The following is a 27,557-nucleotide window of genomic DNA, read 5'->3' on the forward strand; positions in this document are numbered from 1 at the left end:
GAGGTAGAATACTTCAGGGGCGGAAGGAGGCATTTGGATTGGTTGTGGTGGAGAGTGGGAAAGTGAGTGTTCTAGAGAAATGTAGGACTGACAGGCGGTATCAAGGCCCTGGCGAAGTCTGCTGCACCGTGTCCTGTTCTTGGTTTTCATTCAGTGGGTCCAGCTGCCTTTGCAATCGTGGAGAGGGCAAGTGATTGCATTTGTCCGTGGGCAGAAGGAGGTGCTGAAGGCGTAGGGCAGTGAGAGGGTTCAGCGAGCCAGGGAGTGACTTCTGGTGAGCCTGGTCTCTCAGGTGGATGTGGAAGGATGTGAGGGCAGGAGGTGAAGGGGATAGGAAGAAAGTAGAGGTTAGAAAACCATGGATCCAAGAAGTTGCTGAACAAACTGGAGAAATAGGAGGTTGTGATCAAAGAGTGAGTGTTTTCCTTCTGTGCATCCCATAGCGATGGAACCTGAACTTTCGCATGTAGAGGGGGTTTTCCCTGGGCAAGGGGGTAGGTTTAAGTAGGTTTACTGAGTCTGCAGTGTTGCCTTTTGCTACTTTTGGTAATCTTGGTTATTTAATATGAGATTTAGAATGGTATCACTTGCTCACGTTTACTTCGTGTACATATGTAGATGAAAAGTTTTTTGTTTTTGTTTTAAAAGCTGTATTTTCAGTGTCATGATGTCTTGCTGGCCTTATGATGGAGCCAAACATGCAGCTCTCTCTTAGCAGGGCTGCAGAATCTGTTAGGGTGGCCGTGCCAGCCAACAAGAATGAAGATGCAATTGGGAGGTGAATTAGGTGGGGTTTATGACAAAGCCTGTGGTGAGCATGTTAGGATGGGTGCTGAGTATAGAGTGGATGGGTGCAGGGTCCTTGGGTATGAAGAAAGAGGGAACGAGAACCTGTCTTGTTGGCCACAGGGATGGACATTAAAGTCACGTGGCTGTGGCTAAGGATACAATGGGAGTGGGGTCCCTGGAGGTGGTTGACAGTCATGAGGCAGAACAGAGGGCCTCAGAGGAACAGGGTTTTGTTGTTCTCATTTTCTTTTTCTTTTTCTTTTTCTAGGGATAATAAGGAAATGATGGGTGAGGAAATTGGTAAAAGCAAGAGCTACTTTCTTCCTCCTCCAGACCCTGGGAGTTAGGGGTACTAATGTAGTATTCTTTTAGTTTGGTCCCTAGACCAGAAGCATCAGATCACCTGGGACTTAGAAATGCCTGTTCTCAGGTTCCACCCCAGACCTGCAGAATCAGAAACCTCGGGGTGGGGCAGCCTTCATGTTTTAACAAGCCCTCAATGACTGGCTTAAGTGCTCCTCTGATCTTGAGAAGCACTGCTGTAAATGATAGTGGGCTGAGGGCGAGGGGTAGGAAGTATTGAGTGCTCACGCAGGAGAGGGCTGATGGGTTTTCACCTGGCTGGTTTTGGAGGGAGGTAGAACTCTCAACCCAGTGGAGGAAGTCTTGGCTCTCATGGTCTTGACTGTCCTCAGGCTGTTATTAATAGTCTCATGGCACATGTTTGAGGTTTGGTCTCTGCCTGGACCTAGGAGTTGCTATTAGTCCCAGCAGCTATTATAAGAAATAGTTAATATTACTTCAGTTGTCTTTGCTACAGTTTTTAAAACATGATTTTCTATATACGAATTACATTTATTTTTATACTTTTTCTAAACATTTCTCATAATAGAGAGTAGAGATGGATTGTTATTATAAGAGGTAGTTACTTGGAATTCAGAATTTATTTTTCCTTAAAAAGTGTTATGATGGATTAAATGATATTTCAGAGAGGTTTCTTTGATCTTCCTGTCAGAAATAACATGTGAATTGAGGAGGAAGATATTTTATCAAAATAACTATTCACCTGTTGCAAAAGACAAAAGGAGGAGAAGGCTAACTATATAGGACATGTGAAAATTCATGATAAAGATCTGTCAAGGAGAAATCAGAGCTGTGTTGATGAAGCCTCAGGTCTGAGTTGTACCCACATTTAAGAGCTGTGGTTGTCTCAGTTCAGCATTTGGCCACAGGCCTGTAGTTTAAAATGCAGCTGGCCTTGCTTGGGCCTGTAAGGAGAGAAGCCCTAGCAGCTCTGGCAGTTTCAGGGACAGCTAGGATTATGAAAAGGACTGTGAATTGGAGGTGAGATTTGTGTACTAGTCCTGATTGACTCAATACATTTGCTGCATGGATAACTTCAACAAATATTTGCATGCGTAGTTTGTCCCAAGACACATTTCATAAGCCAGGAAATTTAGGCCTGGAAGTTTGATAACTTCCTCCAAATCAAAGTTAATGGAGAAGCCAGGAAGTGAATCCAGGTCTGTGAAGCCAGGTCTGTCCAAGCTGCCCACCATATGAGTGCATGGGCTCGGTTTCCAGTGGTCCGATGAATGGTCTCTTGTGTCTGTGTCACTCTCCCTCCAAAACAACAAAAGAGAGCTCCCAGAATATTTGTCTAATAAATGTGTGCAGTGGTGGGATGACGGGTCTTCTTAAACCCCTGTCAACAAGTGATTAATTCTCATTTAACATTTTAGCAAGGACTAACTTCAGTGGGAAAGACCCTTGAGGAAAGGAATGGAGGAAATGGTACTTGCTCCCAGGACACCTGAGAACCTCGTCGATTTTGTTTATTTGGTCCTGATGCCTAGTTCAGTCTGTCCCAAATCTGGGCCATCAAATATCGGTACCATGAGTTGCTGACTTCTCTTCAGAGCATTTAAATGTTTAATTTGCCTGTGAAGCTTTCAATTTGAGTGAAAAAATTAAAGATTTATAAACAACTTTGAAAGGTTGCTGTCTTGCTCTAGATACTATTTGTGCTAAATTGAGTGTACTAATCAGAGCTCTAATGAATTCTGTGAACTGCTAATCTTAGATCAGTGAATAAACGGTATTAAAATTGGGTTGATTTTATTTCCCAGAAGAGAATATTTGGAGATGGGATTGCGGTTGCGGAGAAGTAGAAGAAAATCAGCAGATGGTTGTACAATCTGTTTCTAGTTCCCTTTCTGAGATGGTGTTTCCTAGGTCATTGCTCTTACTGCTAAAGGTTTCTTTCTTTCTCCCCTCCTCCCAACCTCCCTCCCCTCTTTTCTCTCCCTCCATTCTTTCCCTTCCAGCCCTCTCTCCCTCCTTTTCTAGTGAAACATTTTTTGTTGTTGCTTTACTTTTGCTGTTGGAGGATTATTCCTGGGATGGTAATATCCATGAATCAAAATTCCAGAGTATTAGTTAATTTCTTACCATTTCTGGATCTGGTTTATTTAGACAAACTAGTAGTCATTTCTTATAGGCATTTGATTAGATTCTGAAGAGCCAAATCAAGCTGTTTCCAGGCTTGGGGCCACATTTTATAGCAAGACTTGTTTCAGTTTTGAATGATTTGGTGCTTAAGCTAAAGCCATTAAAAGTCTGCTTCCAAGAAAACAAAACTGGCAGAACAATTTGTTCCATTTCATTTTTTCAGAATGCTTGATTTTTTTTAGGGGTTGGTATTAAGCAACAGGACCAACTAAGAAAGGAATCCTCTAAGTGGGAGAAAGGCTGTCAGATTGTCAGGAGTGCATTTCAGCCTGAGTTATTAGCAGCATTTGGCTACGAGGAAAAGGCCTCTAAAAATAACTGGTGAGCAGAGTTTGCAGTCAGGTCCAATTTCAGTTCTAGAGGCTGTGGTCATGCATGGGTTGGAGAGTCTAAAGCTCGAATAGAAAAGGGTATGCGGCGTGCCCAATACCTACCTGTAGAACTTTGATTTTTTTTTCCCCCTTAGTATATATTCTTCATGGATTGAAGAAATCAAAATGGCTGAAGATAAAGGTATATTTTTGTTGTTTGAGTGAGTTAAAAGTGGTTTTGAATCTAGCTGACAATTTTTCGCTTTATTTTCAGTTGTGTTCTGTTAAAACATTTTTGGCTAAGTGCTTTGTGTCTTCTACATTTTCTATTTTGAACTCGTAGAGACACCAACTTTTCACAGTAGTTGAATTTTTCATGGAATAATCTGTCTTTAATCCAAATATGTTTTGGTATCTTAACTTTATCTTTTATCTTGACTTAACTTTATCTCTTACCTTTTATCTTGACTATCTTTTAGTGTACTGTGCTACCAGAGGCCACATTTTACAAACTTCAAAAATGTACCAGCAGTCTTCCGTAGTCTTTGAAGTTAATTACAGTGAATTTAAAGACTTGTGTGCATTCATATAAAATTATAGGAAATTTGAGGGGTATGTAAGTCCAGCCTGCTACTAAAGAGCAGACTTAATTGGTTCAAGCAAAGACTTACTATATATGGAAACTGACCTACTTTTTTGTGAAGCAGGCAATAAATGTAAAGAAAAGATACCAGATTTTTATTTGTTTTTTAATTGATTCATTAACCTTCAAGTGTTCTTTAATGATGTGTTGGATTTAAGTTTTTGCCTTACTTTGTAAGTTGAGATTGTCTTTCCATTAATGGAAAGCAGACTGCATTTGCTCATTATGTTGAAAATTTATATAAGAAAAAAATAGATGTGTGAAGACTTCTCTGTGCTGTCTAAGCAGCAACTGAAAGGGTTCTACAATTAGGATAGAGAATATGAGCATCTCCACTTTCAATACTGTTTTGAATAATTGGTTAGACTGGGTCACTTGACTAGTCTGATAAAGTGCTTCATGTAGCCATGAAGAAGATGGGATATATTATCTGACTTTTAGTTCTTTTAGAAGACATTTTTTTCCTTTCAGGGATTATGTAATCTGCATAGTTAGGTGAATTCAACTGTTACTTCTAACCCACTTTTGACAGTTCTTGGTTCCCCAAGGGTAACATTTTGTAGCATGGAAAAATAGTTTGATTCGTTGCTTGACAGTTTGTATGGTTTTTTTTGTTGTTGTTGTTGGTTTTTTTGTTTTGGTTGCTGGCCAGTATGGAGATCCAAACCCTTGACATTGGTGTTATCAACACCACACTCTAAAGTTTTTATGTTTTTTTAAACTTTTAATGTACAGAGTTTGTGTATAAATATGGAATTCCCAGAATAATGCTAACTAAAACTTGATTCATTTGTAATTCAGTTAGTCGTAGCCAGTTAAGTAATTGACTACTGTTCTGGTGCTGGGGGGTACAGCTTCTATTTTCCCTTTCCTCAACCAAATAAATAAAATTGCCTATTGTTCCTAGCTGAGTCTTCATTTTGGAGAATCTTCATCTCCGACTATTTGGAGCATTGCTTGCCGTAGTAATTTTCTGTGGTTGGTAGTATATGGGAACATTTTCTGATTTGGAGATCATGTACTTTTGATGCGACAACATAGAAAAAAATGAATCACATAGTTCTTGCCATATTCTGGACACCCAGTGAAAATTCTTTTTGACTAATCTGTGGGACTACAGGTTGAACATGGAGCCAGAAAGTGAAATGAAAACTCTTAGATTTGTTCTGGTCTTAGAAAATAGGGACAACTACTAGATATTCTTTCAGAATACCTTTGGAGCAAAATACTGGTTTCAGGTTTGCTTAGGGAGTTTTAAACCCTCTTGAAAGGTTTGTCTTACTCGACTTCGTTCACTGTAATTGGATAGGTACTGATCTGCCCTTTGAGACTAGACACACCATATTTACAAAGTGATGTATATTATTCGTTTAAAAAGTTCCCCTAAAAAAGATGTCCTAGGAAAGACTTGCTTCAATAATTTAGTTTTTTGTTCCTTTATGGAATAGTAAATATTAATGGTAATAATGTTAATAATACTGGAGGAACGTCTCATTTATTTGACATTGTAAAGGGATACATAAAATACTGCTAATAATATTCTAGCTAAGTAACATTTAGCTTTTAACATGACAAATCTGTTTAATAAAAACTGTTCTGAATGAAAATCTTCCTGAGGTTTATTATATATTTCTTACATTCTTAAATAGATTAAAATAACATAATAACAGAATCAATGTGAATATCAGTTATTACCTTGTTCTAGGGATGATTTAAGGACTGGGAGGGGGGTGCCTGCAAGCCTCAGTCACACTGGCCTCCCTCCACATGCTTTTCCAGTTCTCTTGTCTGCTCCTGCTGCCGGTCCCCAGGCCCCTGACAGACCTGCCTGCCCTCAGTACTTTGTTGTTGTAACCCTTCTGGGTTATGCTGTCTCTAAAGTCTGCTCTGTAGTTCTGTGCAGTGAGTTAGGAAACCTGATTGAAGTTAGAATCATGTCTGAAATAAACATAAACATTCTTAGTAAAGGCGTACTCTTTACTGCTTGCTTGGCTTTCTTTCTCCTCCATGCTCCTGATCCCTCTCTGTTTTGGCACATGCACTTATATAATATTTTCCTTCCTCTTTTTCCTTGTATTTGGTGTTGCAGGCCAATGAGTATCACTGAATTAACTTGGATAAATGTTTATAGACTTTAATTTTGAGAATCTTAGAAATTTTCTTCCTCATTTCTGCTTTAAGAAAGAGATAGAAATATAGAAAGAATTGAACTTTGAATTCAAGTTATTATTTTGTTTTATTTGCTCTTTCATGATAGGCTTATTTTAAATTACATCATCTTGGGTATACTTTTACTGACGTACACATTTTGGAAATTCAGTTATTAGGATAAAGTTGTATCATGTCTGGCACACATATGCTGAATAAATATGTTGAATGAATAAATGAATGAAAGGATGAACTATGTATATTTAGCTTTGCTACTTTCCAGTTAATGAGGAACAATAGAAGAAACTGGTGTCAACTCCAGAATGTCCAAGAGGAGATAAGACAAAAGAACCCAGTAATACTGCAGTTTTGGCATTCATTTTTCATAAAAATTTAAATTTGATTTTTAGAGGCAATAAGTAGCCAGGAGAGGAAATTCATAGTCATTAAGGATTATAATTCCATATTTGGAGGTAAATGGTTATTTTGCAAGAGCTTATTCTTATAGTTTATGTTGTATACAGATGAGTATGTTTGAATATATCTACATGTTATGTAGAAGTGGGTTTTTTTTTTTTATACAGTCTTAGAAAAAATGTCTTCATGTTCATAAAATAAATTAAACATACACCACTGCTACTGAGTCTGTGGAGCTCCTCTACCCCCACAGAAGCCTACCCACTTTTTTTCTTTTTAAGTTTATTTATTTGATATACCTTTCCTTTTCTCAGGTGCCATTTTGGGATATGATATATTTAATTTATTTATGTATTAATATTTATATAATATGTACTATATTTCTTTTTAAGGGAAATTTGAATATTATGGTCTATCCTTTTAAGGACAATGTTTGTCTATTTTCTATTACTATCACATGACTTTCATTGTTTTTATTTATTTGGGGCTTATATACCTTTCCTTTTCTCAGGTGCCATTTTGGGATATGATATATCTAATTTATTTATGTATTAATATTTATATAATATGTACTATATTTCTTTTTAAGGGAAATTTGAATATTATGGTCTATCCTTTTAAGGTCAATGTTTGTCTATTTTCTATTACTATCACATGACTTTCATTGTTTTTATTTATTTGGGGCTGTAAGAAGAATATTTTCAGAAGAATATAAAGTACATTAGACATATTACATGTGGTAAATGACACTTGGTGACAGCGGTTTACGAAGCTGCTTCCTGCATTGAGACCAGTTGTGAAGGATCCTTATTCCGGTGCTTCCTTAGGCTCTGGGGTCTTGCAGAGGAGTAGGACTGAATTGTCATGGTGCTTTGTTCCTCTGCCGCCCTGAACTCTATTTCCTATAAATAGTTTTCTTCTTTCTTCTCTCTCCTGGCTAAGAATATGGAGTTTAGGGAAGAGATATTTTCTTCTGTGGCAGTTAACAGAATTTTTAAGATTCTACAAACTAACAAGGATTTGCTGCATTTCTATATGTTTTCATTAAGTTGTTGACATGTTGTGAACTTTGAAGGTAGTTATATTGAGGTAGTTTTCATGAAGAACTTGGAAGAAATGTACATGTTTATCAACCCTTATATTTTAAGAAATCATTATTTAGCCCATCATTAATTTATTTCTCCCATTACTTCAATGTTAGAGTTTTATATACAGAGTGTTTAAGCAAAAACTTTTCTGTTTTCAGGATCTTTATTTTATGCACCATGTTGTGAGAATTTAAGTGAAAATTATTTTTGAAATGATCTAACCTTACATAATGACATTTTACATTTATTTCTAAACAGAGACAAGGCATGGAGGACACAAGAATGAGAGGAAAGGAGGACTTTCTGGAAGTTCATTTTTCACATGGTTTATGGTCATTGCATTGCTGGGAGTCTGGACGTCAGTGGCTGTCGTTTGGTTTGATCTTGTTGATTATGAGGAAGTTCTAGGTAAGAATTCTGATATTGTTTAAGTGAATTTGTAAGAGGGTAAGTGACATCCCTTAGTGATCTTAAAGATTTTTATCATCTTTTTGGTGCTATTAATTTCTGTAGCCTTTCAGTGGTTCTCAATCGTGCAGGAACAAAATGGGATTTTATCAGTGTTAGCAAACAGTAGTGGCTTTTGAACTTCTTTGAACATGACCTGTAGTAAGAAAAATAATAAAAATAATAAGACTTTATGTTGTATATATATCACACAGAGAGGTTTCATCAAACAGTATTCAGTCTTACTATATGCATTACTCAGTAATTTCTATTCGATTTTGTTCTATTATAAATTTAAAAAATTTTTGATCACAAGCCACTGAATTTATTTAAGGACCCACTAATGGATTATAACCACACAATTTGCAAAACCCCTTGTGAAAGAGGGTTTTTAAAGCACATCCCTCAAAAAAAAAAAAAAAAAAAAAAAAAAAAAAAAAAAAAAAAAAAAAAGCACATCCCTCTGTGTCTGTTGGGTTGGGGTGTGTGTGGAAGGGGGAGGGGGTTGTAAATGCTGAGAATAATGAGTCTGTGTGTTTGTGTGTATATACCAAGATACTTCAGAAAGTTCATGGAGAAATAGAATTAAAAGATAATACAAATTTTCCCATGAACTTTCTGAAGACCCTTCGTAGGTGTGGTCTGTGTTCTGCTCCGAGGAAGTTGCTGTCATACTTCTGATAGTGTCCTTATTTTTCCTCCTTTTTGTCATGCTCTTTCCATAATCACTGCAGTTTTTCATGATTTTTACTTTATCATTTTTGAAGTCACATTCCACCCCCCCCTTTTTTGGTCCCTTCTTTCACCCCCAAATTTTATTTTTAATTGAGGTAAAATTTATATAATATACAATTCAATATTGTAAATATTTGCAAATGTGCAATTCAGTGGTTTCTAGTGTATTCATCATTTTGTGCAACCATCATTATTATCTAATTGCACAATATTTCTGTTACTCCCTCCCTCCAAAACACGCAGTCCTCCCCTCCGTTCCTCTCTTGCAAACACTAATCTACTTTCAGAGTCTGTGGTTTTGCCTATTCTGGACATTTTATATAAATAAAATCACACAATACATAGCCTTTGGTGTCTGCCTCATTGCACTTAGCGTAATGTTTTTAAGGTTCAGTACTTCACTGTGTTTTATGGCTGAATGATATTTAATCATATAGATTTCATTTTTATTCCTTTAAGGAAAGTGCCTCTGCATACATTGAAAGACTAATAGAGGGGGAATTTTAGTTTGGAGACAAACTTCTGCGTATATCTGTGCTTTTGCTGACTTACAGTGATATGTTGCTATGGGATGTATGTTAAACAAAGAAAGAGATTTAAAATATTTGTACCTTTAAGAACAGGTAACAATCTTTGTGTTTTTACATGCACGCAGCCAAAGCAAAGGACTTCCGTTATAACTTATCAGAGGTACTTCAAGGTAGGCTATTGGAGATACATTTTAAGTCTACTTGTGTTGGTCTCTCGATCCTCATCCTTATTCTACTAATTTAATTATCATCTGCGTCAGAGAATGTAAGTGGTAGGACCAGTTTCCCCTTATAAGTTTGTCAGGAACGATAGTATTTTCTATCTTTTCAGCATTATTTGAGCTCTTTACTGTGTATAGCCTTTACCTGCAGATTAGTGCTTTTTGTTTTCTTAGCAACAGAAATGATAACTTCTTCATCTCTCTGTTATTATTATCATTTTTAAGTGTGTATGTTCTTGCTAAATCAGACTTCTACATACAAATTAACTATTTTGCTAAGTACAACAAGGGCTCTGAGAAGGTAAAAATTGGCCATAGCTATTCTGGGCCAAAATTTCTGCCTGCTATTATGCAGTCTTTTAATGTACTTTATAATCAGACTTCTACATACAAATTAACTATTTTGCTAAGTACAACAAGGGCTCTGAGAAGGTAAAAATTTGCCATAGCTATTCTGGGCCAAAATTTCTGCCTGCTATTATGCAGTCTTTTAATGTACTTTATATTAAAGAAGTGGTAACAGTGCTGCCAACTGTTTTTTCAGTACTCATGCTGTGTTTGTGAATGCTGTTTAAAAGATTGCTGTACATTATTGTTTCTTCATAGTCATTGTCCTATGATGAATTGCAAGTCATACTTAATTTAGGATGCTTTTTAGGGGATTGAATGTATTTGACTCACTTGAAATGCTAAGCATAACAGTGCTCCTGATGATAAAGCATTAAAGCCATAAAATCATGTTTACTATTTTTTAGGATAAAGGCCTTGGTATTGTCTTCTCAGCATAGCTATTTTAAGCCTTTGTTCCCCTTAGTAGTAAATGGCCAGTGCTAAATTTTTAAAGTGGCATAACCTTAAATTTTCCTTTGCAATTTTAGGACGCCTCCAGTTTCACACACTTTATTTGCAGAATGGCCTTTTTTTTTTTTAAAGGTTGATTTACAATATTTCTTTTGTAAATCTTTGTTGTAAAATATAAAATAACTGTCATATTTTTAGTACTTATACTCTGTGTTCATTTATTTACTTTTAATCTTTATTTGAGGCTTGGTTGGTTGTTTCTTTTACTTCAGATATTGATCATGTGATGAAATTTCGTATTTTGAAAACATTAAATTTCATGTAATTGTTAGACATGAGTCAATATGGTATCTTATGTTAAAAAATTTACATAAAATATTTTCAGCATCATAATAAAACATTATTCTAAAGTGATTAGATCAGGGTATTATTAAACCTTAAGAAAATGTTATCTCAGTTGTATTTCTTAGAATTTGTTATGTGAACATTTCCTAAATCTCTAAGTGAATTGCCCATTATTTTTAGGTAAGATACTTATTTGGCACTGCTGGGATTAAAAGAGCAAAGAATTGCATTGATTGGTAACATTTATGGCTGATGTGTAGGGCTGCAGTAAGTGTGAAAACACCTTATTAAATTTGTTTTCCCTGTTGTTTCCATATCCATCATTCCTCCTCTTGTAGGAAAACTAGGAGTCTATGATGCTGACGGTGATGGAGATTTTGACGTGGATGATGCCAAAGTTTTGTTAGGCAAGTACCCATTTTATTTTTTTGTTAGTGGTGGTAAGATCCTGGAAACTAAAGGATGTTTTTGCTTTAATAGTATCTGTGTTAATAGTATACATTTTATGAAAGATATTTAACCCTTAAGTCATATATTTCATTCCTGTTGAGACATTAAATGGCTTAATTATTTGTCCATAGACTCTCACACTTCAATTTATAAATGAATGAGTAAATAGCTTTTACACATATATTTTTAATAAGTATATAATTTCACGTCTGTTTTTCAAATTTAAAACACTTTTTATTCTAAACTTAACATTTGAACATATAGATAATGTCCTAGTCTGTTTTCAAATATTATAGCTATTCTTTAGCATTGTTTGACATAATTTACTTCCATTTGAAAATGTAAATTTCTAGATGCTTACATAAATTCATTTTGAAATAAAATTGTGGCAGTGAACATTTTAAAATGTCCTATGCATATTTTAAAGGTAATATTAAAAACAAGAACTAGTGGTCTTCCAGGTTTCCCTGTTTTGGAAGTTTTGGACCCTTTCTGTAATCAGAATTACCTGTCTCTATCATTGAGATATTTCTTGTAATAAATAAAGATGTGGCATTCCCTGATTTGCTTTAAAATGCTGTCTTACTAGGAAGGACGGTGCTAATTTCAATATGGAAATTGTATATAGTCTGGCCTGGTGAGATAGTGTTTCTGCTTATTAAACAGTATCATTTCCTCTGCCTTAGCACAATATGTGTTAAAATTTTTGTATCAAAGTCTTTAGAAAAATGTTGGATATGGCATGGTGTAATATACCAAGCTTAATAGAATAATGACACAATAAATTCTTTCTAGAGATACTATTTTGTGTATTTATAGACATGAAAAAAAAATGGGAGGATACCACATCTGTAACCAATGAAACTACTTTCAGTAGATTAATCTCACCTCCTTTTAAAACAGTAAATTCCACATATTAAAAAAAAAAAACATTTTTGTTGTGATTAAATGTCATATAGTTTCTTAATTTTGACCTGTCTTCTTTTACATTTTCTTATGACTGCTGAGTGGCAATTAGCATTTGCTACTTAGCAGTGGAAACTTACAATGAAATTTCCATGAAATTTCTTTTTTCTGTCTTAACCTTAATGGAATTTTCTATATAATTCTGTCATTAGCTATTTAAATTTGGGTTACTGTAAATATATTAAATCCTCTGATAACTATAATCCTAAGTATATAAAAGAAATGAAATTATGTAGAACTTTATATATCAGAGCGATGGTATTTGCTTGCCTATAAATGGCTTATTACTCTATTGTATTTCTTTACTTTAAATGATGAGCTCTGAACAGCAAAGCCTTTTATTTTAAAGTCAACTTCATGTAGGCCAAGTTTTCTCATTTTTAGAAATAATATTATTTCTTATCTAATTTATTGATTATTTTTCCCTTAAAACCAGCTATTGGGTCTATCAGGAAATATCAACCATTCGAAATTAAAATGTGGTGCTTCTTCTGTAGAACACACCGGTTTCTATAGCACACTATTACATTAATAACTTGATTTTTAGAATTATATTTTAGATTTCAAAAATTTATTCCCTTAAAAATTTTTAACCAACCATTTGAAAATTGCTATTTGCGGGTAGGCACATACACGGTATGGGCCAATCATAACTTGTACCTTCTATAAGAATTATATACTTGGAGATAGAATCAAATTTGGTGAATCTGAGGGTTCATTTTGGTAATTTGACTGTTAAATGCACGAAGGCAGAGATAAAGAAACTTACTGTGTGCATGTACTAGTTCCCAGTTGGCTGTGGCTTTAGTAAAGATGAAACAAACCAAAGGTGAATTGTTAGGCTTACTTATCACCTCTAACTTTATGTTTCTTAGTGTTTGAATTCTCTGCACAAAATACAACTTTAACTTGAATTTTATGACAAAAGTAGCCTAGTTATGCCTCTGTTATAAGCAGGTGTTTACAAAGACAGAGCCTGGTGAAATTGTTGAGGGTACAGGACATTAATGGGTTCTGTATGATCAGGGAGAGATTCCGAGGGGAGCAAATACAATGTGCATTTATCCAAAAACAAGCCAGACTTCCTGGGTACATTCTCATTGGAGAGGCAGCTTCAGGTTAAGCTTAAACCTTAAGGGTTTAGGTTTTGGATTAAGGCAGAGGGAGTCCAAGGGGAGAGAGGAAGGTAGGAGATCAGAGATTAGGGGAGAGCTTGGCATGGTAGGTGTAGTAATAGTTGAGATAATGCTGAACTTTCACAGGCTTGGCATTTATTTTATAATTTGTTTTTTCTGAATTCTTAATCTGTGTGTGTCTAGATCTTGTCAATTTGGGGAAATGTGCACGTTCACATTTGCATTTCTTTCACATTTTTATGTTTGGCTTTTCTTGTGAAACATAAAGAGAGAACTAAATATGTGTAAGTAAATCCAAATCAATAGCCATCACTAATTTTATTATTTTATTATTTCTAGCGAAGGCCCTTCTAATACACTCTGAAAATATACTAAGCCTGTTCTCCATTTACGTAGCATCCTATTTTTGTGGCCATACTATCTAAAGTAAAAGTATTTTTGATTTTAGTTTGTTATTGAAAACTTCATTGTTCAGAAATGTATTCTTTGAAAACTTGTTTCGCAAATAAAATCAACAGGACAGTGACCCAAGGACCAAATGCTGAGAGTAACATCTTCTTACTGTGACACCACCTGAGGATTACACACTTGTCCTTCTGTCCTGGGACTAGCAGCTGGCCGGCAGCATATCAGGTAGCCTGGAGGACAAAGAAGAAGCCAGCCAGCCATTGCTAGACCCTTGACAGATGTTCAGTTCGTAGATTAATGGGCAAGAGAGTGGGCTGAGGGAGGAGAGGGCTGGGCCAATGGGCCAGGCACTGACACCTCCTCTTTGGTTGGGGTCTCCTCTTAGAGGTTAAGGAGAAGTGCAACCCCAGAATATTTCTTTTTCTCTTTGGACTAGTGCTTTTGTCTGGAGAACCATAGGAAGGCCGTGTGGTTGGGTAAACAGTTTTGTTCAAATACTTTTGCATATTTGTTGCATACTTCAGTCTGCCATACTGAAGGGCAGAAAGGTTTTATATTTTATATTCAGTACTTGGAAGTACTTACAATATGTTGGAAAACGGAGAAAAGTAAAAATTTGTGCTAAGTATGCAGCTTAAGGCAGGAAGAAGAAACAACGTTATTCCCACTGACACTTGGGTGAGAGTACAGATCTCCTCTGTTCATAGCATTTGTCCACTGTTACGTCAGTGAAAACGCTGAATTTAGTTCTGGGCTTGTCAAAGAATAATTTAAATACCAGCTGCAATTTGTGCTTCCCCTGTCAGCTACATGAAAAATGGCATGATATTGACTAATGTGAAGAAAATTCACTGTAATCTTTAAAATTCAAATTAGTTGTCTTATTATTATTATCCCTTACATGCCAATTTTGATTGCTGGTAGTTATGCTACGTGGAGAAATTGTGTATTACCAAAGCTTTAGATTACTGAATAAAGTGGTTACAATAAGAAGAGCTCCCTGGTCATGAATGTTCACATTGCTTATGTACAAGAGCCTCCACCCTGTTTTTCCTCCTCAAAATTATGGGGCCTTGCTGCTTATAGTTTAGCAGTATTGGTAGATTTCATACCTACTGGAGCCAAGAAACCTTTTCCACTCAAAACCAGGCTTTCACAGTACAAAAAAACAATAATAAAAATAAAGTATACTTTGTTCTTTCCATCATGAGGACTTGTTTTGGGTTCAATACTTAAAAACAAAAGGAATCAGAAGGCTTTGCAATAGAAGCTAATTTCATAGGCTCATGGGGAGAGGAGTTTGGAATGTTCCTATTGCAAATGACTGTAAGGCCTTGATCAAATTTCGTATCAGTAGGCAGAGTGAATTATTATTAATAGCTGGCCCTTATTATTGGGCAGAATTACGGGACCTTGAGTCAGTTGCCAGAGTTCTTTTTTTTTTTTTTTTGTCTTTTTCATGACCGGTAAGGGGATCGCAACCCTTGGTGGGGGGTCGCCCGCACCGCGCTCAGCAAGTGACTGCTCCGGCCATTCCTATATAGGATCTGAACCCTCGACGGGAGCATTGCTGTGCTCCCAGCGCCGCACTCTCCCGAGTGCGCCACGGGGTTGGCCCAGTTGCCAGAGTTTTTTTTTTTTTTTTTGTCTTTTTCATGACCGGTAAGGGGATCGCAACCCTTGGTGTGGTGTCGCCCGCACCGCGCTCAGCAAGTGACTGCACCGGCCATTCCTATATAGGATCTGAACCCACGACGGGAGCATTGCTGTGCTCCCAGCGCCGCACTCTCCCGAGTGCGCCACGGGGTTGGCCCAGTTGCCAGAGTTTTATAGAACTACCATATTTAATAGTGTTAAAATTTAAGTGTTTAATTTTTTTAGCATTAAAGATATTTGAGTTACATAATTTGAGTGCATTTATACCCATCTGTGGGTGCTATAATCAGTAATCCTGCTAGTCGTACTGACTCTGTTTTCCTAAGTTAAGTCCAGGTACTAAGGGGAAAAGTTTGAGGAAATGAGCCATTCTATTTTCAATAAATATTTATTGATATATACATAAATGTTTGTGTAATCAACTCTCCATAGTTTCTGGTTGGTAAGTGAGCAAATCTGGAGGTTGTCAGAAGTATACAGTGTATCTTTTCCCCCTGAAACTGCTTTTACTCACTTCCCATTACTGTCAATGGATTCTTCCCATTACTGTCTATTGATTTTGGCTGATAGAATTGTGTCAGTTTTTCAAGTCAAGACTGTCTAATGAGAGAAAGGCAAACCTGGTTCGGGGTTGCTAGGAATGGTGAGAACTGGTCAAGTTGTGCTTTCCTTTTGTGTAAATGATTGAGAGTTGATTGTAGGGTGTGCATCTTAATTGATTTCTTTATTTTCCAAACTTTCTTTTCTGTAAACCTCTGTGACCGTGATGCACATCCTTTTTGAGATCGCTCTCCCTCCATTTCTTTTTTCCACCTAACTGCTCTCCTTATTTTCTCTTTCTCTCTTCCTTTATTCTTATGTAGGCCTGACCAAAGATGGCAGTAATGAAAATATTGATTCTCTTGAGGAAGTCCTTAATATTTTAGCAGAGGAAAGTTCAGATTGGTTTTATGGTTTCCTCTCATTTCTCTATGATATAATGACTCCTTTTGAAATGCTAGAAGAAGAAGAAGAAGGAAGCGAAACCGCAGATGGTGTTGATGGTACGTCACAGAATGAAGGGGTTCAGGGAAAGACCTGTGTCATTTTGGATTTACATAACCAGTAACTTTGGCTCAGGGACTGAAGTCATTGGCTTATGAACACCTGAAGCAATCTCCTTTTCCTTTTCTTTCCTTTGCTTGTCCAGGGCTTAATGTGCAGCGGGGCAGTTGTGATCTTACTGATAAAAGTCAACCATGTGATCTTGCCCAGTGTAGCTACTAGCTAGTCCCTCGCTCGGCTCCCCCGCTTCGAGTGAAAAGAGTGTCACTCCTCATTCTTGTAGTCTTCTACAAAGTGCATTGCAAATTATGTCCTTGGTGGTATAATTGGTTTCTGTATCATTTTCTTTCAACTTATGTATTCACCTAACTAAATTTGGAAATTTAACAGTAGCAAATTGTGTTGTGGTTAACCTTCGATGCTTGTCTTTCTAACACACTATTAAATTAAGATGATTCTAATATACTTAATTGTAAAAACATTTCTGGCATGATAAGTTAACTTCTCTGTTGATCTTTAACATGACTGATGTGTAAAATGATAGTTCTTTTAAAAAACTGATTTTTTTATTGTGACTTGTTTAGGTAAATTGACTTCTCACATGGGTTCATACAATTTTCAGTGTAAAATTCTGTATTTATGGTGCTTTTAAAATAATTTAAAAATAGCCCTATGTTTTTTTGCATTAGGGTAGTTAAATTACTGTATTCAGATAGTAATTTGTTTGAATATCTGTCCATGAAAGCAAAATTTATTTTTAATTTTATTTCCAAATATGCTACCAGAGAAAGTAGTTTGTATTTTTTTAAAAAGCAGGCTAATTGCACAAGAGGGAAAATGTGACTGTGTGTTATCTTAAATATTGTTGTACATATTAAAATATTCATTCTAAGTAACAGTCTTTTTTCTTTTTTTTCCTCACTAACTTATTAATTAGCTATCAGTTTTGGCTTATGAGTTTTAGGTTTGTAAATTAAATTTATTAAAGTGGTAATTTTTTTTAGGAGGGTAAATTTTTTTTTGTTAGAAAACTTTAAAAACAGCTTTGAATCAATTTCTTTAAAATAAGTTGGCTTTAGTAATAGCAAAAGCAGTTGCATTAGCTATATATAGAATGAATTTCTTAAAGTGAGATTTCACAAACCTGTTTACTCTGCAAACAAAGCTCTTTTAGGTTGAAATGGATGAGACTTAAGACCTTTTGGTGTCTGTAACTCTTTGAAGGAGTGGTGTTTTATGTTTATAAATCTCTTTGAGCTTCTCTAAAATTTTGTGTAGCTTTAGTTCTTCATAGAGTTTAAAATTTGAAAATGTTTACATTTTAAACATTTTATTTAATTATAGTGATTTGTACTTTTCAAATATTCATTCCTTGTTTTTCCATATTTAGTTACTTTCAATAAGTGAATTATTTATCCATTTGTTCTGAGGGGAATTAAACCTCTGTGACCGTGATGCACATCCTTTTTGAGATCGCTCTCCCTCCATTTCTTTTTTATATTATATAACTACTCTTGGATATGGATACACATGTCATACATTGGACAATGATCTCCTAAAGCTTAAATGGCTGCTAAAACTCTAGTTTGTAGTTTGTCTTTCCATAATTATTCAGGAAATAAGTTTCATTCTGGTAATGTTTCTGATTGTCAAAAGCTAATCATTTTGATATATTCAAGCTCTTCAGTCATCACTTAGTAGAATGTTTTGCAGCAAATGTTTTTTTTTTTTTAATGTTCTTTCCAAAAGTTTATTCAATGTCTGTCCATATTTATTATGTCTTCCACTTCGAGTTTTAGTACTGTAAAATATTAAAGTTTATTAGGTTAAATTCAAAAGCAGTCTTAGGCCCCACTCTAAATGAAATTCACTCAGCCAAATGTGTGAGAGATATTTTTTAAAGCAATCTTATTTGTTAATGTGTCATTACTAACTCTAGATGTTTGATCAGTTTATGAGAAGTAAATAATTGTGTGTTAAAAATGTTTAGAATCATTAATATCTCATCAGGCTTTTTTTTTTGTCATGGTACTAATACATATTTTATGTACAGAAATTAATTGTGCTTTATTTTTGTAAGCGATAAACAAGAATGTGAGATAATAATTTGCCATTTATTTTCAATTGCCTCTAATCAGCCCTTTTGAAAAGCCTCTGATGGAGGTGAAATACAGGTAGCTAAAGAACCCCTGACTTCTGTGACTTCCTTCAACCTGTGCCTAAGGCTTCTTGGGGGGTGGGGGGGGGGAAGTAAAGTTGTTTGCAAAACTGTAGTATGAAGTATCTTGAAATGGATCAAAATTACTTTGCTTAAGTTTTACTTATATATGTTATAATTCTTAACTCTGAGGATTTATTTTGTAACAGTCTGTTTCATAATATAAATATTTTCCTAGCTCATGTCTTTTAAACTTAAGAACTTTCTAAAAAAGGCAGTGTTGTATTCTGTACATTTGAGTATTTATTTATAGTTACAGAATTTTAAGTCATACTATATTTACTGTATGTTTTTTTAGTTTTGAACCATCAAAGAAATGCTGTGGAATATGCTCTGTATTGAGATGTAGTGTTGTTTCAGAGTTGCTGTTCTTGCTTTAGATACGCTCTCATGTGTCTGATTGATACACTCTCATGTGTCTGATTGATACGGCACTGGGTTCTCTGGCATTTGGCTCAAAAGCAAGCCAGGAGACTCTGGGGGTTCTTTCCTGCACTTTAGCTTCTTTCAGCCCTGATTTTCCTTGGGACATGAGTGGTGCATGTAAGTCAGTTGAAGCATTTTCTAGGTGCTGATCTTGCTAAATCCCCGAGGTCTGGCTATCACCTGCTGCCTGCGGGAATCCTGCAAATGCCTTGGTGCCAAGGACATAGTGGAATGCTGGGCGGTCCTGCTTTTTCATCTTGTACTTGATTCTTTAGTCTGGAAATTACCTCCCTGTCTTAAAGAGCTACATTTAGACATTTAAGAAAATCTCTTTTTATGTTTGAAAGATGTTTTATTTTTATGTACAGTTCGCTAGACAAAACAGTTTCCTGGTGTGTCCTGATGTTTGTAACTTTGGAGAATTATCAAATAGTAATAATAGCATAGCCAGTTATTCTTAATGTTATCACTTGGTAGTTACACCTTTTGGGAATTGATACTCAATGACCATTTCTTAATGAGACTTTGGGCTAATTACTTAAGTCTATAAAACATGTAAGAAGTTGGGTTGTGGAATCATCTTTGATCATAATGCATACATATTTGGAGCACTTACGAGAAACTCAATGATTGAGACTTTACTTTTATGAGTTGATTGATGGAACAAATATACCAAATTCTCTGCCTCTGTTATTTGTTGAGATAACCACGCAATACTTAAGAGTAGATATTAACTAGCTTGTAGACTCCTTTAAGCTTAGAAACCAGGTCTTAGGCTTTATTTGAATCCCTCTTCAAAGCTGAGCCCAATATATGATTTTCATTAAAATCGTATGAAAAATATCATACGCTGTTTTTATTCTCGATGAATGAGAACCTCAGGAGTTCCTCATTGCATAACAAAATACTGAGGTATTTTTGTTTGTTTGTTTTTCAACCAGCTTAAATAAGTGGTAAAAAGTATTGGACATATTTTTTGCAAGAGAAGTGACATTTTGAAGTTCATATAGCAAACTAACCTATGCTAACAAAGGTCTTTGGGTGATCTTTCCAGTATCTCACTTGTATTTCAATCTGCATTTTACCCTCATTTTACCCTGTCTCTGGATGTAACCCCTTCCTATTCGTTTGGTCTTTCAGTTCTCTATGTTCTTATCCTTCCTTCCCCACTTCTTATGGTGGGTTAGTAGCTTCCTCTTTTTCAAGAATGTTTATGACATTATCATTACACCTATTTAAAACTTAAAAGGAAATTGGTGTAGTGTCCTGACACGCATGTTACCAAGACTAGATATCTGTTCTGGAGCAGTAGTCTGCCCAGTCCACAGGACCATTACTAAGGCATTTGGGGCCGCTTTTTGCTATGTGTAATCAATGTTGAAATGATTATCATGTTCCAGTATGGGAAGGAGGAAGATGAGAAACTGAGGCTAAAAGTGATACTAGGGGACTATGGGAGTGATGGAAATGACCTGAGTTTGAAGTGATACCGAGCCTGCCAATTCTAGAGCCAACTGTCTGAAAGTCTGCAGTAGCTACTGTGTCTGTCTATAATGGAGCCAGCCAGCTTTCTAAAATCATGTGTATTGCATGTGGCTGAACCACAGGTCCAACCGTTGGCTTAAATGATTCAAACAATTAATTTCAGGCAGAACACTCCATTTTGGAAATGTGTGTGGCATAGCGGCTCTGAGGCAGTTGCAAAAATAGCCTAAATTACCTTAGGCAACTCACTTATGTTCTAAGGGAAGAATATAGACCTGCCTTTTTCAAAGTTCTGTATAGGAATTCCCAAATAGCCAGCAGAGCTGTTAGCAGTAATCACCTTAAAAGCCATCAGAATAGACATACAAGGGTGGAAATAAAGTGATACTGTGGTTACTTTTTTGCCATTCTCTTTTACTTTTACCACATCCTAAAGCTTCTTTCATGACTGTCTTATATTGGAATGTATTCTAATAATAAAAGCAACTTTTATTTAGAGGGATTACAGAATACCCAGGTGCTTCCTTTTCAGCTCTAATTGATAGAAATTTCTCCATACAACTTGGAGACTATTTTTAAAGAGCCATGTGTTGTCATGAATTTTATCGTTTGATGGAATTGGCTCCTTCTACCCTTCCCCCTCCCACACCTTATTATTTCCCAGGCATTGCCTACAGTAGTAAAGAGAGAAAAGGAGAAAAATAGGGTATACTTGCTTATATTTGACACCGTAGGGAGAATCCACATCAGCCATAGTTACAAATGATGAATTTAATTCAAGAATTAAGGGTAGAAAAGCAGTCTGTATTATATTATATACTTGCCTTGTGGTTTTCTCTGAGGCAGCTTCTCTGATGTTTTCGCACTTGTATTTTTTCTTCCTCTGCATCTTGTCACCAATCCTGGGTTACCACAGACTCCTTTCTCCTCCAATGTGCTTCACATTGTTGCTGGAAAAAATATCTACTGTGAATGTACCTGAATCGAACGTCTGTGGGGTGCTTACTGCTCTGACAGCTGTTCTCTTTAGTAGGTGTTCTAAGCCTTTTCCATGCCCTTCCATCTTCCAGGATCATTTCATTCCTTCGTAGAGGTGATTTTGCTTTCTGTTTTCTGAAGGCGTTCAGCTCTGGCTTGGGTTTCATTGGCATCCTCTCTCTTCAATTCACAACATTTTTTTTTTTTACTATCTCAGACTTTTTTCAGACATTGCATCTTCTGGTTTCCAAAAACACTTCAGCTCTGGCTTGGGTTTCATTGGCATCCTCTCTCTTCAATTCACAACATTTTTTTTTTTTTACTATCTCAGACTTTTTTCAGACATTGCATCTTCTGGTTTCCAAAAACACAAACACAGACGTAATCCTTCAAACCCTTATTCCTTTTCTGTCCCCTCAGAATCTTGGGAGGTTGTGTAGATGATAGTTTTCTTCTTAGGGGTAAGGGACGCTCCCATGAGCACTGTAGGTTTTGGTCACCTACCTTTGCACCTGTGTTTTCTCATCCTTTTGAGGGGACTGCCTCTTCTACTTGTGAAACTAATCTGAATAACCTTAGGGGACATTTAGTAACTACTGTAATTCAATGGTGTCCTTATCCTAAATCTTTTTTCATGCCTTCCTTCGTAAAACTGGGTGTTTGACTTTTAGAACACTATTTTCTTGAAGGCCCTCTTGTTTCATTGTTACTTGGGGGCTCCTTTGTTGACTTCCTGCTTTTGGTATTGTGTTTTCTTCATGTCTGTATGCTCTCAGAGACTGAACATGATAATTGTGGTTTAAATTATTAGCTCAGTCTTTATTAGGTCAAAAATGTTAAAAAATTATTGACTATTTTTTACATTCTGAAAAGGTATCCTAGATGATTATTTGGAATTTAAGGATTTATACCCAACTGGAAGAGTTCTAAATGAGGTATTCCTCATTTTTTTGTTTCGCTAATGTCATCCTAATCTAATATTTTGGCTTGTTCATGATGAGTTAACTCCAGCCTTTTCATCATTGTAGTTCTTTTTGACTAGATCCTAACAGTGTGGTGGGTAGTGACGTTTATAACTCTGCTTTTAATAGGAAAATCTGGGCCTGCCATGCCAGCACATGCAGGGGTGAGGGAAGGGGATGCCAGCAGTCCTAAAAGTGTATTTTAATGCTTTCTGCTGATTTCTTTTACACATTGAGTAATACCTATGTATTTAAATGTTGGCATTACAAAAACGGATTTGATATTTTATTCTGAAATAAGCTTTAGTGGGGAGTAGTCCAAGATAGCAGTCTGAATTATAAGCTGGCATGCTGTTTTTGACAGAGTTTAGGAAAGAATCAAGTTTTGTCTGTGAAAAATAATTGTTATACACACTCCCTGATTATGGTTACCTATGTAGTTCAAGTGATTGGACAGATGTAGCCGTATAGAATAGTCAGTCACCTTTTTGTAGATGTGGACAGTGGTAAGACATACTAATACTTTTTTTGAAGAACGATGATGGTGATATTTCAACCAAAGTAAATTACCATTCTCAAATGGATTACCTCAACTGATGGAAACAAATTGCTGTGAGTAGAGAAAAGGGAGGGAATTTAGGAATGCAGGGTGATTTGCACAATTTGTAAAGGTACAAACATCTCATACTAAAAGTGGGAGTATTATCATGGTTTTGAGAAACACATGGAATGGGTTCTACAGTGTACAGCAGGAGTAAGTGTCACATGGCCTCGGGGGGATTTCTTCTGACCACACCTTAGACCTTAGTTCTTGAGTGACAGGTTGTGCATCATGCCCCCTCCCCCAGGAGATGAGCAGTGAGCACCACACCTCCAACATGGATGTGTCTAAGAAATGGATTGGCAACTTGGAATGCCACTTTAGAAAGCTTGCTGACATATAAATATAAAATAGCATTTATGTGACCAGGAGATAGAATTGGGAAAATCAGTTTAGTGGGATAGTTACGTATAGCCTCATTGGAATAGGAGTGCACTGAGAGGTATTTGATATTAACACTTGTTAGAGGGTCAAAAATAAATTCTCAGGACTTTCATTTGCCAAGAGAAGAACTAGAAAGTGGTGGCAAAGTTTTTAGAGTGAAATTCTTATTTGCTTGTGTAATTTTTTTTTTAAAGAAAGTTTGAAATGATGGGGGGAAGCGATAATTGTTCAGATAGTAAAAATGAAAATTCTGTCAAGCTGTGCTATCCTTTTTGGATGGCAGGTGTGATTGAGTAAGGAAGTGTGGCCATTGTGCTTGTAATTGATCATCTGTGACCAGAGCAGAAGTCCAGGACCAAGAGTGAAATGCCATTTCCAGTGGTAATTAGGTACTTCTAAAGACCATAATTCATAAAAGTCTCAAGCAAATTGTGAAGCTGACTAAATCACCAGCTGATTACAGTCATTTATGTGTTGTGAAAAGTGAAAGTAAGGCTTTGAAGTGACAAATAATAGAAACTTGTATGTTCAAGGAGTGTTTTTTTGTAATGTTGAATTAAAGTAGTTTAATTTGTTTCATGGAGGCATCGATTTTAACTTTTATAGATACGTATTTTTTAATTCCCTTAATATTCTCTGTTCATAACCTATTTTCATCTTGTAAATACCAACAGAAGGAACCGGTGGGGTAGCCAAGAGAAAAACTAAGGCTAAAGGTATTTTTCTATTTTTCAAATTAGCCTTGAGTGAATCAAGTTTAACGCTTGAAAATGCATGACATTTTTCTGGATATGTTATGTAAATGCAACTACTAATGCTAAACATGATTGCTTTTTGGTCTTGGATGCACCTTAGGTCATAAGCAGTTTTCCCAAGTCTTCACTGAAGACCTGCCTCAAGCCTATACTTTTAAGTGATTTCCTTTTTATCTTACCAAAACTTTGACAGTTTTTAAATTAAAGGTACATATATATTATAACAATATCATATTTGTAATAACATGACATGTATTATACATTAAATTTACATATACACATCCTACATTGCTTATCTAAAACCTTTCTTAGTTTGACTTTTTGAATTACTGTTGGAAAAAAATGAAGTCATCTGTGATTGATTTAATTTCTTTGACACTGTCTAAGAGCACAATAAAAACTAGTGTGTTCAAATCTGTAGTTTTAAGTAAAATGAAAACTTATGTTTATAATCTGGAGCACTGCATTATGTTGATATAGAATTAGCTGTGTTTGATATTTAATTTGCTAAAAATTACTATACTTGTCAACCATTATGTGTAGGTTAACAGCTCACTATTACAGCCCTACATTATATCCCTGTGGTTTTTCTTGTTCACATGTAAATATTTATGTCCTTTGGAATGAGGGGCATGGGCAAAGTGCATGTTTTTTAATAAACTTGTGATATTCCTGTGTTCAAGTGCTTGGTATATTGTTTGTAGTTTGTTTTTTGGTGAAATATGCATAGGTGAGACTTTCACTGTGTGATTTGCAGGGTTTTGTGATTTGTATTTGAATTTTAAGATTAGGAAACTTTAATGTTTTAACCTTGTATCCCACCTGAATAATTCCCGGGAAGAAAGAATTTTTATCATTTTATTCTTATGTAAGTAATGATGAAATAAATGATAAATAAAGTATAATTTTACTTCTTAATCTAGGGAGGCAAATTAAACATTAAAGATTTAATTTAAAAAAAAAAACAGTTTGCAGCATAAGATCTGATAGCGTTGCATGCAAATTTTACTCTTTTGCAAAGTCATTATCTGTGTTGCTCTACAAAGAGCATTGAAGTAGAGTGAAGACTGAGGATGATTTTGTATGAATGCTGTTCTGTATTCTTACAGGATTTTAATAAGATTTTCAGGAAAAATTAACAGAAAGATCCTATGTGATATTTTTGTTGGTTAATCAAGATTTTATCAGACTGTTTAGAAAGATACAATGCTTCCTTTAGTGAGCAACACAAATCCAGTGCTCATTATGAATGACATTTTGTGCTATGTGAATTTTCCATGATTTTGATGGACAAAAACATTTTCCACATTTTATTATATTAAAAAAATTTTTTTTCTCTGTTGCTGCTTAAATACTTTATTATACGTGAAAAAGTTTGTGGAAAAATAGAATTGAAAGATAATACGAATCTTTCCAAATGAACTCTTTGAAGTACTCTTGTACAGTGAACACCTTCTCATGATTTCCTAATGAAAGAGCTTTTGCTAACCACTCTTAGTAGTATCTTCCTTAAGATGTAGAATTACCTTTGTATTCCATTTAAGTGCTCTTTCTCCCCTGTAAACATGGAAGACACACATGTTGGCTTGAGTGGCTCCACGAAAGTTAACAGGGCAATATACTTAAAGGAATACTGGTTTTATGATGTTGAATATAAGCAGAAAAGAAATTCCACTTACCATTTTAAACACTATAGATAATGATTTTAAAATTTCATGTGCATGGAAATTGGTTTTTGCTTAGTTAAAAAATAAAATGGTATTTAGTTTTCATTTGTGCATATTTCTTTTCAGGGATTGTAAGTGTATGTATTTAATGGATATGATTTTTTGTTCAAAAAATTTAAATTATTTTTGCACAAATACAAGTTATGAAAAATTTGTTCTTACATTGCCAGTATTCCTTTAATTATGTCAGTATAATTGTGTAGTGTGAATTGTTAACACTTTGTGTAAAATGCTGCCTTTATAGATGGACTCACTTTAGTAATATTGCATGTTAACTTTGTTTTAAGACAAGTCATATCATGTTTCAAGTTGGAAAAATAGAATGGCAAGTTTCTAGCATTTCTTTTATAGTTGATATTGTATAGAGGTTTGCATCTGTTTTTAGCCAACTTAAAAACTAGTGAATTAAAGTAACTTTTTGAATGAGTAGTTCCTGTGTATGAGGAGATAAAGACAATACTTTTTCACTAAGTTGCTATTCTATGAATTAAGAGATGCTGTCAATAAACATTTTTTCCTTTGATTGGAAAACCTGAAAGTTAAAGAACTCACTAAGGAAGAGCTCAAGAAGGAAAAAGAGAAACCTGAGTCAAGGAAGGAAAGTAAAAATGAAGAGAGGAGAAAAGGGAAGAAAGAAAAAGAGGGTGACCGGAAGGATAAGAAAAGTGCTGACTCTCATATGTCCAAGAAAGAGTCTCCTAAGGGTAAAAATCACCGAGAGAAGGAGAAAATGAACCTAGATAAAAGTAGTAAAGCCAAGGAAAACAGAGGGAAATCAACAAATGTAAAGGATATTTCTAGTAAAGTGGCATCCAGAGACAAAGATGACAGAAAGGAAAGGAGAAGCTCCACCAGACCTACACACTCAGCAAAGGGAAGTGACCGGAAAGCAAAGAATTGAAGCTCTGATGTCGTCGTCCCAGGCAATGGCAGTGTTGTCTATTACGATTTGCTGCTACAGGGCATAGAACATTCAGTATTGCTCTGGTTGGGGGGGTGGGGAAGGTGCGTAATTAGCCTCTGAATGTATTTGTTGGTGCTCAATAAGTAGATTCTTTGAAATTTAAACATACTGTCTCATGCTTCTAGGTTTAAAAGATGAAGCTTTTAAAAAACTTCTATTTATATTAACTTATTGATCCTATATTCAGGTAAATGTATATGAATAATGTGAATTGTAATGGATTTATTAATATATTGAATACTTTCATTGGAGGTAAACAAACAAGAATGTTGAGATTTTACATCGTGTTTCTCTGCAGAGTGACTTACAACTTTCAAGTCTGCTGAATGTTCCAGTAGACAGGAAGTCATCTTTTTCTCTATTTGTCCTTTGTTTCCTTTCCTCCTTCCCCTTCCTGCTTCCCTGTTTCCC

General features: G+C 35.5%; 1 protein-coding gene across 4 annotated transcripts; it reads left to right on the top strand.

The window, feature by feature from the left end:
• Positions 1–27,557, top strand: ASPH (aspartate beta-hydroxylase). Of its 4 annotated transcripts, XM_008591555.1 has the most exons (6): positions 3,664–3,813; positions 8,166–8,315; positions 9,745–9,789; positions 11,325–11,393; positions 24,375–24,416; positions 26,722–27,557. In XM_008591555.1, exons 1-6 carry the CDS (start codon positions 3,798–3,800, stop codon positions 27,081–27,083), a joined length of 684 nt encoding a protein of 227 aa, XP_008589777.1. In that variant the 5' UTR covers positions 3,664–3,797; the 3' UTR covers positions 27,084–27,557. The 4 variants fall into 4 exon arrangements, with proteins under 4 accessions (XP_008589776.1, XP_008589777.1, XP_008589774.1 ...); XM_008591554.1 differs by lacking the exons at positions 3,664–3,813; positions 24,375–24,416; positions 26,722–27,557 and adding exons at positions 1–413; positions 16,466–17,542; XM_008591552.1 differs by lacking the exons at positions 24,375–24,416; positions 26,722–27,557 and adding an exon at positions 16,466–17,542 and having other exon boundaries at positions 3,668–3,813.

Source organism: Galeopterus variegatus, unplaced genomic scaffold (assembly GCF_000696425.1).
Source record: "Galeopterus variegatus unplaced genomic scaffold, G_variegatus-3.0.2 Scaffold7031, whole genome shotgun sequence".
Lineage (NCBI taxonomy): Eukaryota > Metazoa > Chordata > Mammalia > Dermoptera > Cynocephalidae > Galeopterus > Galeopterus variegatus.

Excerpts from the sequence above, each read along its gene's own strand:
- ASPH (XM_008591555.1), top strand. Across the intron at positions 8,316-9,744 it reads TGATTATGAGGAAGTTCTAG|CCAAAGCAAAGGACTTCCGT; the intron begins GTAAGAATTCTG and ends ACATGCACGCAG. Across the intron at positions 24,417-26,721 it reads GAGAAAAACTAAGGCTAAAG|TTAAAGAACTCACTAAGGAA; the intron begins GTATTTTTCTAT and ends AAAACCTGAAAG.